Source organism: Schistocerca serialis, chromosome 3, assembly GCF_023864345.2.
Source record: "Schistocerca serialis cubense isolate TAMUIC-IGC-003099 chromosome 3, iqSchSeri2.2, whole genome shotgun sequence".
Taxonomy (NCBI): domain Eukaryota; kingdom Metazoa; phylum Arthropoda; class Insecta; order Orthoptera; family Acrididae; genus Schistocerca; species Schistocerca serialis.
The window spans coordinates 867,175,872-867,194,519 of NC_064640.1; the positions used below are offsets into that span (position 1 = coordinate 867,175,872).

At 39.3% G+C, this 18,648-nt stretch overlaps 1 protein-coding gene across 1 annotated transcript in view; it reads right to left on the reverse strand.

The window, feature by feature from the left end:
- The window catches only part of LOC126471008 (mediator of RNA polymerase II transcription subunit 16), a 289,195-nt gene that overhangs the window by 167,330 nt on the left and 103,217 nt on the right, over positions 1-18,648 (reverse strand). The window contains exon 5 of the mRNA XM_050099062.1: positions 8,303-8,555. Coding sequence (XP_049955019.1) covers positions 8,303-8,555 — 253 coding nt within the window. The remainder of the gene's footprint in view (positions 1-8,302; positions 8,556-18,648) is intronic.

An 18,648-nucleotide genomic window follows, 5' to 3' on the forward strand; every position in this document is an offset into this window, starting at 1 on the left:
TTAAATAGTCTTTTGACTCATGACATACCAGTCTCTTACTTAATTCAGCATATTAGTGTCAAATCATACTGTAATGCTTTATTTCCACAGTGTCTAAGTTGGGAAAAAATACAACTAGCCATCCACATTACATTTAACCACAATTACAAAAATATAACTGTTCAATGGTTGGAGTATACAGTTGTTAAATATCACATACCAGATTTAACACACTGAATATCACATTAAGGAACATGGTCAATACCTAAGATTAGATTAGATTAGTACTAGTTCCATAGATCATGAATACGACACTTCATAATGATGTGGAACGTGTCAGGTTAATAAAAGGTGTCTATACAAGATATTACATCAGACAAAATATTACATGACACTCAATATTATTATTATTTCTTTCTTTTCTCAGACATTATGTCTGGTCACAAATGGAAAGTGACACGGACCTTGATCAAGCGTGACTTCCTTTTAACTGTACAGTATATGTTATATTGCATTTAGGAACTTTCGGGTAATTGAACATGTATCAATAATTACGGATTTCTGTAGTTGTATATATAAGTTTGGATGTAGCTGTATTGCATTGATGTACTGGTGGATATTGTGTGGTATGACTCCTGTAGTTGATAGTGTAATTGGTATAATGTCAACTTTATCCTGATGCCACATGTCCTTGACTTCCTCAGCCAGTTGGATGTATTTTTCAATTTTTTCTCTTGTTTTCTTTTGTATATTTGTTGTATTGGGTATGGATATTTTGATTAGTTGTGTTAATTTCCTCTTTTCATTGGTGAGTATGATGTCAGGTTTGTTATGTGGTGTTGTTTTATCTGTTATAATGGTTCTGTTCCAGTATAATTTGTATTCATCATTCTCCAGTACATTTTGTGGTGCATACTTGTATGTGGGAACGTGTTGTTTTATTATTATTATTATTATTATTATTATTATTATTATTATTATTTTGGAGGTTGGGGAATTACCCACTTACTATATCCAAAAATTCATCTAATGAGTAGAAAGAGTTGCCATTAAGAAATTCTTTTAATTTCCTTTTAAATGCTATATGGCTATCTGTCAGACTTTTGATGCTATTAGGTAAGTGACCAAAGACTTTTGTGGCAGCATAATTTACCCCCTTCTGAGCCAAAGTTAGATTTAACCTTGAGTAGTGAAGATCATCGTTTCTCCTAGTGTTGTAGCCATGTACACTGCTACTACTTTTGAATTCGTTCGGATTGTTAATAACAAGTTTCATAAGTGAATATATATATTGTGAGGCTACAGTGAAGATTTCTAGCTCTTTAAATAAGTGTCTGCAGGATGATCTTGGATGAGCTCTAGCAATTATTCTGAGGACACGATTTTGTGCAATGAGCACTCTTTTACTCAATGATTAGTTACCCCAGAATATAATGCCATACGAAAGCAGAGAATGAAAATAGGTGTGGTAAGCTAATTTACTCAGATGTATATCGCCAAAATTTGCAATGACCCTAATAGCATAAGTAGCTGAACTCAAATGTTTCAACAGATCCTCATTGTGTTTTTTCCAGTTCAACCCCTCATCAATGCATACACCTAGAAATTTTGAATATTCTACCTTAGCTACCGATTTCTGATCGAAGCCTATATTTATTAATGGGGTCATTCCATTTACTGTGTGGAACTGTATATACTGCATTTTGTCAAAGTTTAATGAAAGCCCATTTGCAGAGAATCACTTAATGATTTTCTGAAAAACATTGTTTACAATTTCACCAGTTAATTCTTGTCTGTATCATCGGCAAAAAGTACCAGCTTTGCATCTTCGTGAATATAGAATGGCAAGTCATTAATATATATTAAGAACAGCAGAGGACCCAAGACTGAACCTTGCGGCACCCCATTCTTGATTGTACCCCAGTTTGAGAAATCACCAGTTTTTTGCAAATAAGGACAAGAAAATTTTGCATTTTCCAAAACGTGTGAATACAGAAACAAATTCTACATCAAAATGTGAGATTACCTAATAGAAGTTACTTCACAGCAAATCGTAAGCAGGTGAATTATTTTATCACGTATAGTTTGAAATTCTCAGTTCTGGTATTGCCCATCATCTGCAGAAGACCAAGTTCACTCAATGCTCTAGTGCCATGCCAATTGTGGGTGGCTGAATGGTCTTGCCACACAATGCAATGTAGCACTTGGCCATCTTAGAACACAGAATTGCATAAGCTGTTTGTTTTTGTTCGTTTAAGTTCAAAAATTGGTATAAGGTGGACACTTTTAATGTAGCTGTTTCAAGTGGCAGATGTTTTGAACTGTGGTTGCATTGAATATCACTAGAGGTTGGCCTGAACTACCTCATTAGCAACACACTGCCAACCCCAACAATCAGTTGTGTAGTAGTGTTTCTTGTTTTTGTTTGCGCTCAGTCTTCTGCCAGTACAATACCGTGCGCACTCTGCAATATGGTGATGGGTGATGGGTAAACAAAATCTGTCATGTATTTCGACCGTGCTCAAAATTCTTCCTCTAACATTCAAATAGAGTTATTTTTGGTTCTACACTAAGTACATTGTTGGTTCTATCTGTAGCATTGCCAACTATGGACTGCACAGCTATGAATGCCCATAAAAAAGAGAGAAAGCAATAAGATTAAATGAGGAATAGAATGAAATCAGAAAAAAAGAAGCATGATAGAGAAAAAAAATGCAGTACACCAAAGTCCTTGTGCCACCATATGATGGTGGATCAAATGAAAACACTAAATGTATAATAATAATAATAATAATAATAATAATAATAATAATAAAGAAAAACTAAGTGAAAATTTCACCAGTGACATGTCAGCCGGTAAGAATGTTCTTATCAGTGTGCCAAATGTTCACAAAAGTGGAGCATTTTGAAGGTGCACAAACACTGACACAGGATCAGTGTGTAACAGTGGCTGCTCCACTGGAACTTACATAAAAAATGGACTAGGATTTGTAACACTAAAGTCTTTCCGATCTGGCCCTCAGTAGTCTGGCATCTTAACAACCCAGCCCACATCCTGCCTCTAGCTGGCCAAGCAGAAATGAGATACACAATAATGAATTATTCTGTGCAACAATTTAGTTTGTTAATTACAATGTTAAACAATGCTATACATATGAGGAGTAGGAGGAGAAAATGATGAAGAATATGTTGCTAAAGGTTGTATGTGGAAAACTGTGAACAGACCAAATTATAACTTATGAAGAAATAATCAAAAGTGTGCAGAAAAAGAATGATGAAAGTAATGAAGGAGACGACGTAGGAGAAGAGACCATGAAGATTTCTCACCCTGTGGTGCTAAAGCTGCAGACATCTTCCTGGAGTACATTATGAAACAACCAGACACATGCAGTAGTGATGTAATGCTTGTAAGGGAGTTGCGTGCCGGCGTCACATTTCATTATTGCAACAACTAAAAATTTGGGGCATGTTTCACACTGAGTAATACTATGGACACATTCAAGAACTGGGTTTTCTATGAAAATAAATCTATCTTAGAATTTAATAAAGTATATTCCCCATGTGTTTAAACTAAATTTCAGACACTCTCAACAATCAGGCATTTCCACTAATACGGCACCCATATGTGCAAGGAATGGGCAGATTAGTGAAAGTCTAGTGTATTCAGCTTATGCATAATGGAAGTGTGAAGCCTATTGCAGTTCACTGCAGAATTAAGGTCCGATTTTCATGTCCAATGTTCCTAGTTTGGGCCAGGAACAGACCATTTTGACTACAGAAAACACAACTGAGATGTAAAATCACCAAGTGGTATTGGATCACATAGAACCAAAATAAAAATCAGTCACAGCTGAGCAAATCACATTGCGTTCAGTTCGCTCCAATAGCACAAAGTGTCTGAAAGACTCGTGTCCCAGCAGTTGACTTCCAAAATTAAAACAGTGTTGATGCGTGCAAACCTTTGTACAAAGTTTTGTACATGAAGGTGAAACCCTCCTTGCAAGGTTCATCACAGGGTATATAACTTTAGCCCACTACTACCAACCAGAAATACACAGAGCAAATAAAGATACATGCTATTCCTCATCACCTAAATAAATGAAATTACAAATACAGCCATTAATAGGGAAGACTATCAATAGTCATGAAAAAGGTATTGTCTTGAAGCACTACACATCACTACTCCATCACCCATAACTCAAACATATTGAGCAAAGGTCAACAGTGACGACAACTAATGCTTGATTTCATGTAACCATTTAAAAGATACAAGAGAAGAAGTGGGTTAGATATATTGTGTTTCTATCAATTAATGTTCATCATGTAGAAATTGGACAAACTAGCCTATGGAATGCTTGCCATCCCCCTTATGGGATACAGAAACACAAAAAATAGGCTTAGTTTATGCACACACAAAGAATCACTGTAGAAAAGAAAGAAATTCTGCAGCAACTCCCAAGACAATAATTTGAAGGCAGAATGCAGTTTACTAATACGAACTTAAATAGTGGCAACTATTTATTCACAACCAATACAAAAGAGTTACATGTTTGCACCTGTTACTGTCCTTCAAAATAGTCACCAGCATTGTGTAGAACCCGTTGCCAGTGATGTGGAAGGCATAGTATACTGTTAGCAGAGCCTGTTCTGTTGATGGTGCGAATGGAGCATTCTACTGCCTGTCGAATCTCTGGAACAGTTCTGAAGCGAATGCCACTAAGTGGTTCCTTCAGCTTTGGAATCAAATCAAAGTCACAAGGACCTAAGTCTGGGTAGTATGGTGGATGGTACAGTACTTCCCAGTCCCATCGACTGAACAGAGCAGCCACAGCTTGCGCTGTATGTGCCCACGCATTGTCGTGCAAAATGATGGGTGGGTTGTGCTGAAAGTGTCACTGCTTCTTTCGCAAAGCTGGTCGCAGGTGATGCTCCAAAAGCAAACTGTAATACTGTGCACTGACGGTCTGCTGTGGAGGAATGTAATGTGCTAGGCTAACACCATCACAGTCATACATAAGAATCACCAAACTTTAGACTGCTCCATTCACACCATCAACAGAACAGGCTCTGCTAATGGTATACTACACCTTCCACATTGCTGGCAACGGGTTCTACACAATGCTGGTTACTACTTTGAAGGACAGTATACTTATATGAAGATCAAGAAATTACATTCTAAACTGAGAAAAATCTACTGAGAAATAATGATGGAGAACTGTACACCTGCTCCTCTTACTTCCTACTGGTATCACTTTCTCTATGCTTTTTCTGGCACTTTACAACTACTCAATCAATTCCATTTATGGTATTTCTCTTTCTCATTTTACATAATGATTTTATTTTCCTCTGTTTGATGTGTACTCTTTCAGCTAACAAATTGTCTCTCATTAAGCAATTCTTCTGTCACTTCTTGATAGAACAACTTCATAATTATAAATAAAAAGCATAATATTGGGTATGTTCTACAATATTAATTTATTTTTGTTAGTAATTTTTTGGCTTACAAGCCTGTCATAAGACTTTAACTGCCTATGATCATCAAAGAAGGTATATTATTCATGAACAACATTTCAAAGAATGTCACACTGCAAACTTTGTGTTCGTACCTCATTCTTGATGTGCAGCATCTTTTTCAATGTTATTCATGAATAATGAGTCAGTTAAAGCCTGATGTGGCACTGTAAGCCAAAAACTGGTTAGCAAAAATAAATTAATACTGTATAACTTACACAATGTTGTGCTTTCCATTTATACACTCTGTCTTCTTTCTCGGTGTTTTATTGGCCCTTATTTAACATATCACAGTAATAAAATTTTAAGAAAAGGCCATGTCAACAGAATGCAGTGTGTGTGGTAAAGCTCAAGGGAATGTTCAGGAAACATATTTCAAATTTTCAAAACAAGGGCCCTTGTTAACTTTTACATCAGCTTCATGAATATCATCTTTGTGGTTTTAGCTACTGACTCATTCCAACCAAGCAGATACTGCTTTCCATCCATCTATGATCAGAAACGTGACTTCCTTCAGTTGATATAGTCAGCAAATGAAATACAATCTTTAGTTTCTTGACTCAAGCAGCTGTGTAGGTGAACGTAGGATATGGCAGACATACTTCCAAATGACTTTGTTCCAGATAAATTTTATATGTCACTGGTCCCTCCCCAAATACACTGTGCAGTAGCCAGAAATGTAAACAACAAAACCCAAGAGGAGGTTCGTGCAGTGATGACAGGAGATAAAAGTAAGGATAAAGATATGTAAACAGCGAGCGTGTGTGGAAATTTGGGAATTGTAAATAGAGCACAGTTGGAAAAACTGGTATAAAATACGTCAATTTAAGGAGGAAGCAAGGAAGATTGGGTTTAATGTCCGTCAATATTGAGGTCATTAAAGACAGAGCACAAGCTCGGTTTGTGTTGGCCCTTTCAAAAGAACCATCCCAGCACTTGACTGGAGCGATTTAGGGAAATCACAGAAAATCTAAATCTGGATGGCTTGATGCAGGTTTGAACTGCTGTTCTCCCGAATGTGAGTCCAGTGTGCTAACCACTGTGCCACCTTGCTCGGTCAATTGAAGGCAAGGACATGTTGTAAGATAAGGATGCAAAATACCAGTGTGTCACAAATGATTACAATTGGTTAAGGATAAAAAGAGTTTGTTAAAGAGATATTGTACTCTATTTTTATGCACTTATCATCAAAGAGTTGTACATGGAACTCGTGGTGAAGTCTGAAATGGTGCACGAGTAGAGTGAGGAAAGACTAGAATATACTGTGCACCCAACACACAGATAGAAGCATTACCTCCAAAGATAATGTTTTTGCTGTTTTGATAGACACGGCATTAACAATTTTCATGCATAGCTAAAAGCGACAAAAGATAAAATTTGCTTATTCGAGGCATGCTGCCATGGGATGGTAGGTCCAAAACTATTCACTGCTCAGGAGACTGGATAATGTTTTGTTATGTCCATCACAACTGCACTGATATAAAATTTTTGGTGCAGTGGTTTTGGGCTGACACACTCATTCCCAAACCACACACCTTGTGCCAAAATGCATGGATAGCTTCTGTACAGAAAGGTATACTTTGGGCAACAAGTACCCTCACTGACATTACCTTGTGAGTCCGTTGTACCTGACTGACAATCGAAGTCCTCAACACAATCAATCTCCTCAAAAGATAAAATATTAAAAACACTGCCAGTTATTATTCATAGTTTCCACGTCATAGTTTAGGAAGTAATAATGAAAGTGAAGGAAAAGTTTGAAGTTAGCATAGAATAGAATTGAAGGCAAAAGCGTATTTGTAGGATCTGAAATCAACCAAATGAATCATGAAAGAATTATAGAGTATTCTGTGATAAATATGTGTGGAAATAATGAAGACTGGTATACTGCAGCACTTTGTATTTGGAAAGTGAAATCATACTTCATTATCAATTACAAACACCATAATGTGCCATACAGCACAAGTGAAGAAATTGTTTTTGTAAAGCACAAACAAGTGCACAAGCTCAATTGGTAAGGAGCAACACAGAGGTCCTTAATATGTTACATAAGAACTACGATAAGAATTGCCTTGAGCAGTTTTCTGAAAGTGCAGAAAATGTACAGCATGGTCGTCAAATAGGAGTTTAAAACCAGCTCTTCGATAAGAAATGTCTACTGATTACAGATGGTGCTTCTGTAATAAACATTAGTTAAAGAAAAAATCTTTAAATCTTTGTAATTAGAAGCAAGGAAACACGGCAAATTACATAAAAATGAGGAATACAGAAACATTTCAAGTATAGAGATACAAAGGTGTGCCAGAAGTGAAATATATTGGCAAAATATAAAAAGAACTGATTTAGGATAAGCAAAGTTAGAGACATTAGCTTAAAATAAAATGCAAAGTTTGCCCTAATTAAAGGAGCATGATGCATGCTGCCATTATCAGCTTGATAATAAGTCTACATAGCCACTAGGGGACACAGCAGAAAACATCATGCTTTTTAACCTGTGGTAACCTATGCTGGTGTCGATTTCAATAACATTAACACTAAATTTTTGCATAATAGAATACTAAATCCAGAAATTGTAGGAAGACAAGAGCAGAGGTATATGGTGCATATATGAGTAGCAAAGGGTTTGAACTGTACAATAATACTTAAGCCGATCTTCCATATATAAACTCTAATTACTCATTATTAGCTAACAGGGAGCGAACCTTATTTACTTGAATAATTTTTTTCCTTAAAAAAATCAAATGTTAAATTATATGAAACCACAGTAGAGTGACATACAGTTCAGCAAATATTAATTGATAACATGTCTTACTTTTCCCAAAACATATGTCAGCTGCTGTGATCCTGCTCCGAGTCGAGGAAAGGCTTTCACTGGTGTGCAACAAAAGAGGTACGCCCTGACCTTCTTGTAAACATATTATAGCTCCAATCATCCCTGTTGCTGTGACAACAACACATCCATCAATTGGACTCCCACCAAAACCTCTGACAGACGGTGTCAATGGCAAGCTTTTAAATTTCTCAGTGTACTGCATGGCATCCTTCATGTCAGGGACCAAATTAGTCTGTAACACAATAAAAATCTATAACCACTGGATGTTTGTAACTAGGATTGTTATTCTGTAATCAAAAGCTTAGTTTCTAATCCATGTAGGCCACAAGAAAGATTAGATAAATTTTTCATAGTTGAAGCTTCCATTTTTCGCCTACCATCATTATCACAAGAAAAGCAGGCATTTTGGAGTATTGAATGAGTACATCAAGTACTAAAAAGAGTTTGACTCACAATATAGAACTTAAATTTTCTTCTAAGTTTTCATGCACAGATATACTAGAACATATCAGGACAATAACTTATGCTAAAGTACTTGAAGCTTTATCTATATGATGGGGTTTGCATGAAGAACGTATTTCACAACCATTTTGTAACTTCAGTATTGTCCGCTCCCGGTAGCTGAGTGGTCAGCATGACAGAATGTCAATCTTAAGGGCCCGGGTTCGATTCCCGACTGGGTCAGAGATTTTCACTGCTCAGGGACTGTGTGTTGTGTTGTCCTAATCATAATCATTTCCTGACCATCGATGCACAAGTCGCCGAAGTGCACAACAGCCCAATATAATCCCAGTGCATTGGCCATTGTGTTCTATCAGACTTTAGACTGTTTCTGCTTCTTTCAGTGTTATTGTGGACCTCTTCATGTGGAATCAGAATAAAACTTGGTTGGTGTTACTTCCAACATTGTGTCTGTAAACTTACAATGTATTTGGAAATGAGGATTGGATTCCACACCCCATGTTTCATTTCTTTGGTTTGATACACAGCCAACATGTAAGTGGAAGGAGTTCTTCAATGTCTCATTGAACAATGGTGAATTCTTACCAACCAGCAGCAGGTTCTCACCATGGCACTAAACAATCCAGCAGCCTTGTTGATATGCTAGGTTCCACTGCCTCAACCTCAACCGTTTCCTCCATATTATGTTTCTGCAGAAGACTGTGATGATATCAAAAACGCCTTCGGCAACATTTTCAAGCTTTTGGAGTTGCTTACCCCAACTTGTGTAAGGTTTTACTTTTGTCATGGATTTCTTCCCGTGTTTATCACCTTTTGTCTCAGCTAGCTCCTCTTCAGAAACCTGCTAGTCTCTTTTTTGCTGAAATGTGTTAGTTGCTCTCTAATTATCACTGCAAACATACTCATGTTATTGGGGCTTGCATGAAGCAGCAAATGGTCATAGAGCTTGGGTAGCAGAACTTCATGGGCTTAGTCATTGTTGCCAGTTTTTTATTGAGGATCAGCGGGACTCATATACCGATTCGAAAGTTTGTGATGGTATAATACACCTGGCTCCTGATGGTGAAGTTCATTAATGTGCTTCACAATGTGGAAATCCCTCTCTCATACACACTCTAAACAGTGCTCAGTCTTTTGAAGTATCTAGGGCATCAGAAAATCAGATAGAAGCATAGTGTGTAGTAGTCACTGTTGCTTCCTCTCCTCCTCAGTTGCCATCAGTTAGCTCACGGGCGGAGGGCGGGTCGGGGAGAAGACATCATGGCTGTGCAACCATGGCCTCCACATTGCATGGGGAAACTCCCAGCCTCCTTCACCAGACAAGATCACAGAAGTGCGTAGAGTCTACCAAGTGTTGGCAGTCCCAAACAAACTTTATACTGAAGTATGTGTTACGAACAACATGTTAACAATGCAAGTAGACATGGGTGCAGCAGACACTTTGTTAAATTCTCAGAACTTTGTGGATCTTGGATCACCAGAACTGTCCCATCTCCCATCGATTGGTGAGTTACAATACCCGTACTGGGACACATTTTTGCTTCCGAAGTGTACAAAACGCCTGTTCAACTTTTGATATTTCTAGTAGTGGATGATGTCAACACTAAAATCTTATTTGGGTTAGTTGCTTTCAAAATTTTTGGGTTCTCTTTTTCTGACAGAGTGCATTTGGTATTGGATTAAGTTCCATACGAACAAATGCACATGCTCTGCTCAGAATATTCCTCCCTGTTTTTGGGAGGGTTGGGGTGTGCTACTGATTTCAAGGTTCATATCATCATGAAACCAATGGTGCACCCCCCTTTTTTTTTTCATGCCCACCCAGTCCCAGTAGCTTTACTAGAGAATGTCAGGTTCAAACTAGATCGACTTATGTCTTTAGGTGTCTCTTCTAGTGAATGGTCTAACCCACTGGTAATTGTCAAAAACCTAATAGCAACCTCTGGCTCTGTGGCGATTTCGACGTATCTGTAAATTCACAATCTCTTATTGATACCTATCTCTTATCCAGTCAGGATGAACTCTTAGTATAGCTTTCTGGGAGCAATATATTTCCAAATTAGACTTGTCAGAAGCCTACTTGCAATTACCTCTGGATGATGATTCCAAGTATGTCCTCATACTGAATACCGCCTTCGGGTTATATCAATACCAATGGCTGCCATTCAGCATGGTCAGTGCCCTTGCCATTTTTGAATGACTTTTAGAGAAACTCACAGCCTCCATGCTGGGCTGTACTAACTACCTGGATGATATTATGGTTTCAGGTTCCTCAATACATTAACATCTGCTGAATCTTCGCGTCTTATTTATGGTGCTACAGGCTGCCAATTTGAAATGGAACTTGAACAAATTACAATTTTTTTCAGTAGTCTATCATCTATCTCAGTTTTGAAGTCTCACATGTTGGCATCAAGCCTTTACACCAGCATGTCAAGGTTGTTACAGCTCTGCCACATCCCACTGATGTCAAAGAGCTGCAAGCCACTCTCCAAAAGATTGTGTGCAGCCACACTGAGCCAGTCACTTCATGCTCTCTTACGTAAAGATTTTCCTTTTCACTGCTCACCCACCTGCAAGTATGCTTTTACCCTATTAAAGTCAAAATTACACTCCGTACCTTGCTTGGTTATCTTCCAACCAGGCCAATCTTGTTTCGTCCACAGACACCTCCCAGTACGGCCTCAGGGCAATTCTCGTGCACAAACATTTGGATGGTTCCAAACACCCTATTGCATATGCTTCCAAAACTCTGAATCAGTCGCAACAGTGTTACTAGCAGATAGAAAAAGAAATCCTTGCTATTGTGTATACATTCAAAAAAATTCACATTTTCCTCTACAGTACTACGTTTCATTTGATTACTGATGATAAATCTCTGGATTCTCTTTTCAATCTGTCGGCATCTTTCCAGACAAAGTGGCCTATCACCTGCAATGCTGGGCTGTTTTTGTCACGTTACAACTACGACATTCATTTTGAACCCACAGCACAACACACTAATGAGGGTGCTCTTTCTCGACTGCCAACCAGCTCTCAATTCTTGATGGTGTGCTACTATTAGATAATGAAGAGTCGGCACCCGGGGTTGTGACCTCATCCCCACTGTGGTGGGACTTCATGCACCTTCGCCATCTGAATCATTGGGATGTTTCTAGAACAAAATTACTGGCCCACCACCACGTTTTGGCTGGATATTGACAATGAGATCATGCACAGTGTTATAGCCTGCCCGCAGTGTGACACCCATCATTGGTAACATGATCTTCTCTTTCCCCATGGCCTGCCTCCAACACCCCTGGGAGTGTTTTCATGTTGAGTTTGTGGATCGGTTCCTTAACTCCTTTAGGCTTGTAGTAGCTGATGCTTCCACAAAATTTCCTTATGTGGTTCATCGCCCTTCCATGTCCATGGTGGCTATGGTCACTGCTCTCTCAAAGATTTTTTTTCCTTAGAAGAATTGCCATATATGCGTGAGACAGACAGTGGCCCAGTCTGTGACTCAAGATTTTGAAGATTTTTGTACAAAGAGTGGGATTTGGCATGTTACGACCCTTCCATTTCTTCCCCAATCCAACTGAGAGGTAGAGTGGCTGGTCCATACCCTCAAAACCCACACGAAAAACTATATTGCTCAAACTTCCCCCCGAGGAGGCCATCGCTAGGTTCTTAAGCTCATAAAGGTTGACTCAGTTGGTGACCACAGGTCAGTGAAGCTGCTTTATCTTCTCCCAGCCAACACCTCGCCACCCTGACACCCATTTTGCAGCAATTTCATTCAGGCTCCGACATCTGGGCCCGAGGGTTCGACCAGCACCATGAGTGGATACCAGCGATTGTCCATCACTGTCAGAGCCGCCGCCTCTGTCATGTGCACCTCCGATGGCTGGGTTTCATGACATTATGACCACATGACCAACCGCCCAACGGATAGCCCTTCATCTCCGCAGCCACCTCTGCCACCTGTGCCACCCAACACAGTGCCTCCACTTTTTCTCCTGCTCTGGTGCTATCTTTGCTCTGGGTGCTGCCGTCACCAGGTGGAGTAGCCATAGCCATCTCCACCTCCAGAGCCCTTGTTGCTGCCGCTGCCGCCTCCACCACCATTGTCTTCTCTGCTCCCTGCTGCCTCCATCACAGGATGTGAATATGGATATAGCACCATCATCACCAGTGCTCCCTTATGGCCTCTCGCGAGAGAGTGGACACAGCACATGTCCACACCTGCAGCATTTCATACCATATTCTCCTGCCACAGGATGACAACTGCTCCAGTTACCAATGAATGCATGGCCATCTCCACAGAGAATACTTTTTCCCAAGGGAAAAGAAGTGTTGCAACTCTATTGTGTGAGTGCATGTAATCAAACAGAGTGCCATACCAAGAGCATCCATGCCAGGCTAGGGAGGTCGCATTGCAACTTGGAAAGACAGCGCAACAAGCACTGTCCCGTGTGCACAACAGCCCAGTATAAGCCCGGCACACCAAGTACTCGGCCTCCCTTATGTTTACTTGCTTACTGTATGCTCACCTACAAGACTGTATATTAATGTGTTCCACAATTATGAGACTTTTTACTGTTCTATATTTAATTCAGTGTTACCGTGGATCTCTTCATGTGTAAGCAGAATAAAACTTGGTTGGTGTTACTTATGATACTGTGTCTGTGCAACTTCACAACACGTAACACTTACATTTATGTAGGATGTTTACATATTTCTCTTTTTCAGAAATGCTTTTCTTCCTATTAACAATTTGCATTTTATATGCTCTCTACTTTGGTCATCATCAGTTATTTTGCTGTTCAGAAAGCAAAAATAATCTACTACTTTTACCTTGGCATTTCCTAATTATTTCCCTCAGCATCACCTGATTTAATTCAACTATATTTCATTGCCCTTGTTTTACTTCTGTTGATATTCATCTTAGAACCTCTTTGCAAGGCACTAATCCATTCCATTCCATTCACTTGCTCTTCTAAGTTCTTTGCCATCTCTCTCAGAATAAAAATGCCGTCAGTAAACCTCAAAGCTTTATTTCTTCTCCCTGAACTTTCATTCTGTCTCCAATTTTCTCCTTGGTTTCCTTCACAGCTTGTTGATTAACACTGGGGATAGTTTATAACCAAGTCACACTCCCATTTCAACAACTGTTTCCCTTCCATGTCCTTCAACTTTTATAACTGAAACCTGGTTTGTGTAAAAGATGCAAATAACCTTCCATTCCCTGTATTTCGCCCCTGCTACCTTTATAGCTCCAAAGAGCGTAGTCCAGTTAACATTGTTAAAACATTCCTCTACATCTAAAAATTCTACAAAGTCAGTTTTCCTTTCTTCAATCTATCTGCTAAGATAAGTCGAAGGCTCAATATTGCCTCACATGTTGCAGTGTTTCTTGAGAACCCAAATAGAACTTCTGTGCAGTCAGCTTCTATCAGCTTTTCCATTCTTTTGTATAATTAGTGTCCGAATTTTGCAATCATGATTTATTAAACTGATAATTCAGTAATTTTGAAATATGTCAATACCCGGCTTTTTTGGAATTGGAATCATTACATTATTCTTGAAATCTGAGAGTATTTTGTCTGTCTCGTATATATTGCGTGCCACATGAAATAATATCTTAGAATATTGTCTACTCCAGTGGTCTTGTTTCACCTTAGGTCTTTCAATGCTCTGTCAAATTCTTCTCACACAATCAAATCCCTCATCATATTTTCATTTACTTCCAATTCCCTTTCTGTAATACTGTGTTGAGGTTTATTTTGCTGGCATAGCCCTTCTATACATTCCTTCCAACTTTCAGCTTTCCCTTCTTTGCTTAATACTGGTTTCTATTTGAGGTCTTGATACATACAGGCTATTTCTTTTTCTCCACAGGTCTCTTTAATTTTCCTATAGGCAACATCTACCTTCCTGAAAAGTCCTATATGCTTCTACAGCCTTGAATTTGTCTCCTAGCTACATCTGCTTCGCCACTTTTCACTTTCTGTCAGTCCCACTGTTTACACATCTATAGTCTCTTTTACCTGCTTTATATGCTGCAGTTACATATTTTCTCATGTCATCCATTAAATTCAATATCTCATGTGATATCCAAGGATTTCTACTAGGCCTTGTCTTTTTACCTATTTGATCTTTGCTGTCTTTACTATTTCATCCCTCAACACTACCCATTCATCTTCTACTGTATTCCTTTATTATGTTTCAATCGTTGCCTAATGCTACCTTCGAAACTCCCAATAACACGTTTCTCTCAGTTTGTCCAGATCTCATCATCTTAATTTTCTGTTTTGTTCCTATTTCTTCAGTTTCAATCGGCAGTTCATAACCAGTAAATTATGGTCAGAGTCCACATCTGTCCATGGAAATGTCATATAGTTTACAACCTGGTTCTGAAATACCTACCTTACAATTATATAATAAAATTCCCAACAAAAAAAGTGAAGCACCACGGAGACATGGCCAAATGTCAATGTAGCTTCCTAAATGTACACACCATTGACAGGTATGTAAATGATTACAGGTGCAATTCTCTGTACCATGTAGAATGGCCATCAGATTGCATTAGTGTTGTTCGTATTTAGTGCTGTTGCATACCAGGCAGGTATGAACAGTGTCAGATGTTGAGTGATTAATGTGAAGGACATGCCATATACTTAAGTGAAAAACCGCTATCAGCTCCGGACAGAGATTTAAAAAGGCATCACTGTGGGTCTCTGTTTGGCTGGCTGGTCAAATCGTGCTATATCCAAATTTGTGGAGCATACAGATGTGATGTCAAGCTGAAAGGGAGTGTGACGGCAGACATACCTGTAGTCAGTGTTCCGTCGACCAAGTCTGATCACCACAAGGGAGGATTGTGTGCCAACCAAATCGTAACCCCTTCACTTCTGTGCCTGCCATCCAACAGCAAGTGATGGATTGTTTGCAAGATTCTGTGTAATCCCATCCCATAGGTCAAAGACTAGCAGCAGCCAGACTACGGAATTACCATGTCGTGTAGGCTGCCATTAACAGACCCGCCAGGATAGCCGAGAGTGCTAACGCGCTGCTTCCTGGACTCGGGTAGGCACGCCGGCCCCGGATCGAATCCGCCCAGCAGATTAACAACGAGTGTCGGTGTGCCGGCCATCCTGGATGTGGTTTTTAGGCGGTTTTCCACATCCCGCTAGGTGAATACCAGGCTGGTCCCCACGTTCCGCCTCAGTTACACGACTCGCCGACATCTGAACACGTTCGAACTATTCCATGAATTACACTAGACGCAGACAGCTAGGGTACACTAATTCCGTCCCGGGGGGTATGGGGTGGCGGCAGGAAGGGCATCCGGCCACCCCTTCATCTTAACCTTACCAAATCCGTTCCTAACAATGCCGACCATGCGTCAGTGCAGAACATGGCACCAGTGAAAGAAAGATAGAAAGTAGGCTGCCATTAACACTCCAACACAATGGAGTGGTGTCGTTACCAGTAAGTATGGACTGCTGATGAATGGTATCTGAAATGAATTGTGGTTCTGCTGCCCAGGATGACCATAGTCAACAATTACAATAGTGACCTGGGGAGGGGTCCCATTTTTCCAATGTTTTGGAGAGGCATAGTAGCATTACTCCTGGTGTCCTGCTGTGGGGAACCATCGGATATGACTTCAGGTCATGTCTCACAGTGACTGAGGGAACTCCGACAGCACAATGGTCATCCACATATGGCATGTGTGTCTCTGTGAACTGTCTGTGTGATGCTGAGGTACTTCCATTTCCAGAAAGATCTCTCAATCTGTTCCTGATAGAACATGAGTAGGGCCAGTTCAGGGCTCAACTCCATCCCAGTGACAGTATCCAGGATATCAAGGACCAGTTACAAAAGCTATGAGCCAGCTAACCTCAGGAGAGGATACAGTGGCTTTATGACACCTTTGTCAATTGAATCAGTGCATGCATCCAGGCCACAGGGGGTGCAACATCACAGAGGTCTGCGAGCTCATACTGCCCAATTATTTATAAATCTGGTTTGATTTTGTAATCACTGAAATAAGAAAACCCCCTGTAATTTCATTTCCTCCGTCCCTTCTGGGTGCTTCACTTTTTTTGTCAGGAAGTGCATATCCGAAACTTTCCTGTGTCTTAGGTTCTCTTCCACATATACAACTTTCTTTAAAGATTCTCAAACCAACTGTTTGTGATGATTAAATTACGTTCCATGCAACATTCTATCAGGCAGCTCCCCCTTTCATTCTTTTCCCCCACCTGTGTTCTTTTACCCTTTTTTTCACCCTCCCCTCATGGAGCTGAACAAGAACTGATCTCAAGGTACTAATGGTGATTAATAGTTTGTCCTTCACGAGTCCAGTGAAGATACAGAATCCTGTGAATATTGAAAAAAATGGACTCTTGATTTGCTCATTTGAGCACTCAGTGAAGTTGGGCCCTTCCAATGCATGGACTGGTGCTTAGTTTCTGATCACATATATGAAAATCCAAGATTTGTCACATGTTATCACTCTTTCCAAGAAATTAGGATCATTTTCAATAGTATTCAAACTGTCAGTACAAACATTTTCATGAATTCTGATTGAGAGAATTTTCAGTCCCAGTTCCGTACACCCTTTTCTCTTTTTAGACTGCTTATGTAAAATTTGCCTTACACATTCTTTGTCAATTCCTACAGTTTCAGCAATCAACTGAATGCTCAACAGACAGTCAGTTCAAATGAGATAGTCCACTTTTTTTTTATATTTTCATTCATTTTTTATGTTGAAGGGCCTCCTAGGTGTGAGGCATCTTCAACATCATCTCAGCCATCTTGGAAATGCTTGAACTACTCAAAAACTCGCATACTTGATAAACAGTCTTTGCCATACACTTGTTTTACTAACAGATAGGTTTCAGAAGCAGTTTTTCCAAGTTTCATGTGAAACTATACAAAAATTTATTGCTCTATTATTACACTTATCATTTTTCTGGCAAAACAAAGTAATAACTCTTACACAAATGAAGACCACAGCCACACTGATCTGTTTATAGCCATGGCATTCAACTGAGAAGACTTCACGCTTCACGGCTACTGGTCGTTCATCTTTGGTGCATGAGTACTTACTTTGTGACATCAGTCCCATTATTTTATAGCCACATCTCATAGGTTACTAAAAGGGGCAGCAGCTTTTTCAATTGCTAAAAAGGGCAACAGTCCAGATGTTGACTAATCTAGCCTTGTAACATTAACAAAAGAAAACTACAATCATATTTCTGAGGGCAAGCAGATTTACTGTATAATTTAAAGATGATGACATCCTGTCGAATAAAATATTACAGAGGTAAAACAATGTCTCATTTGGATCTCTGGGCAGGGACTATTTGGGAGGATGCCATCAGGAAAAAACCAATCTGACATTCTACAGATCACAGTGTGGAATGTTAGATCCCTTAGTTGGATATGAGGGTTAGAGAACTTGAAAAGGGAGGATAAGATGAACTTAGATACAATACAAAATAGTGAATTGGTGGCAGGAAGAACAGGATTTCTGGTCACATAAGTACAAGGTTATCAACACAATATCAAATAGGAGTAACACAGGAGAGGGTCTAATAATAAATAATTAAATAAGACTGTTGTTGAACTACTATAAATGCATTATCAAAGTCACGGCAGAAAAAAAGCCAACACCCCACAGTAGTACAAATACATAGCCTACTTAGCTCCACAGATGAAGAAAAACTTAAAAGAATATGAGATAATAATATGTTGTATTAATAATATAAAAGACATTATTCAGTTCATTAAGGAGGTGCAATTAATAGTCATAGGGGACTGGAATTCAACAGTAGGAAGAGGAGGAGAAGGAAAAATTGTACAAGAACACA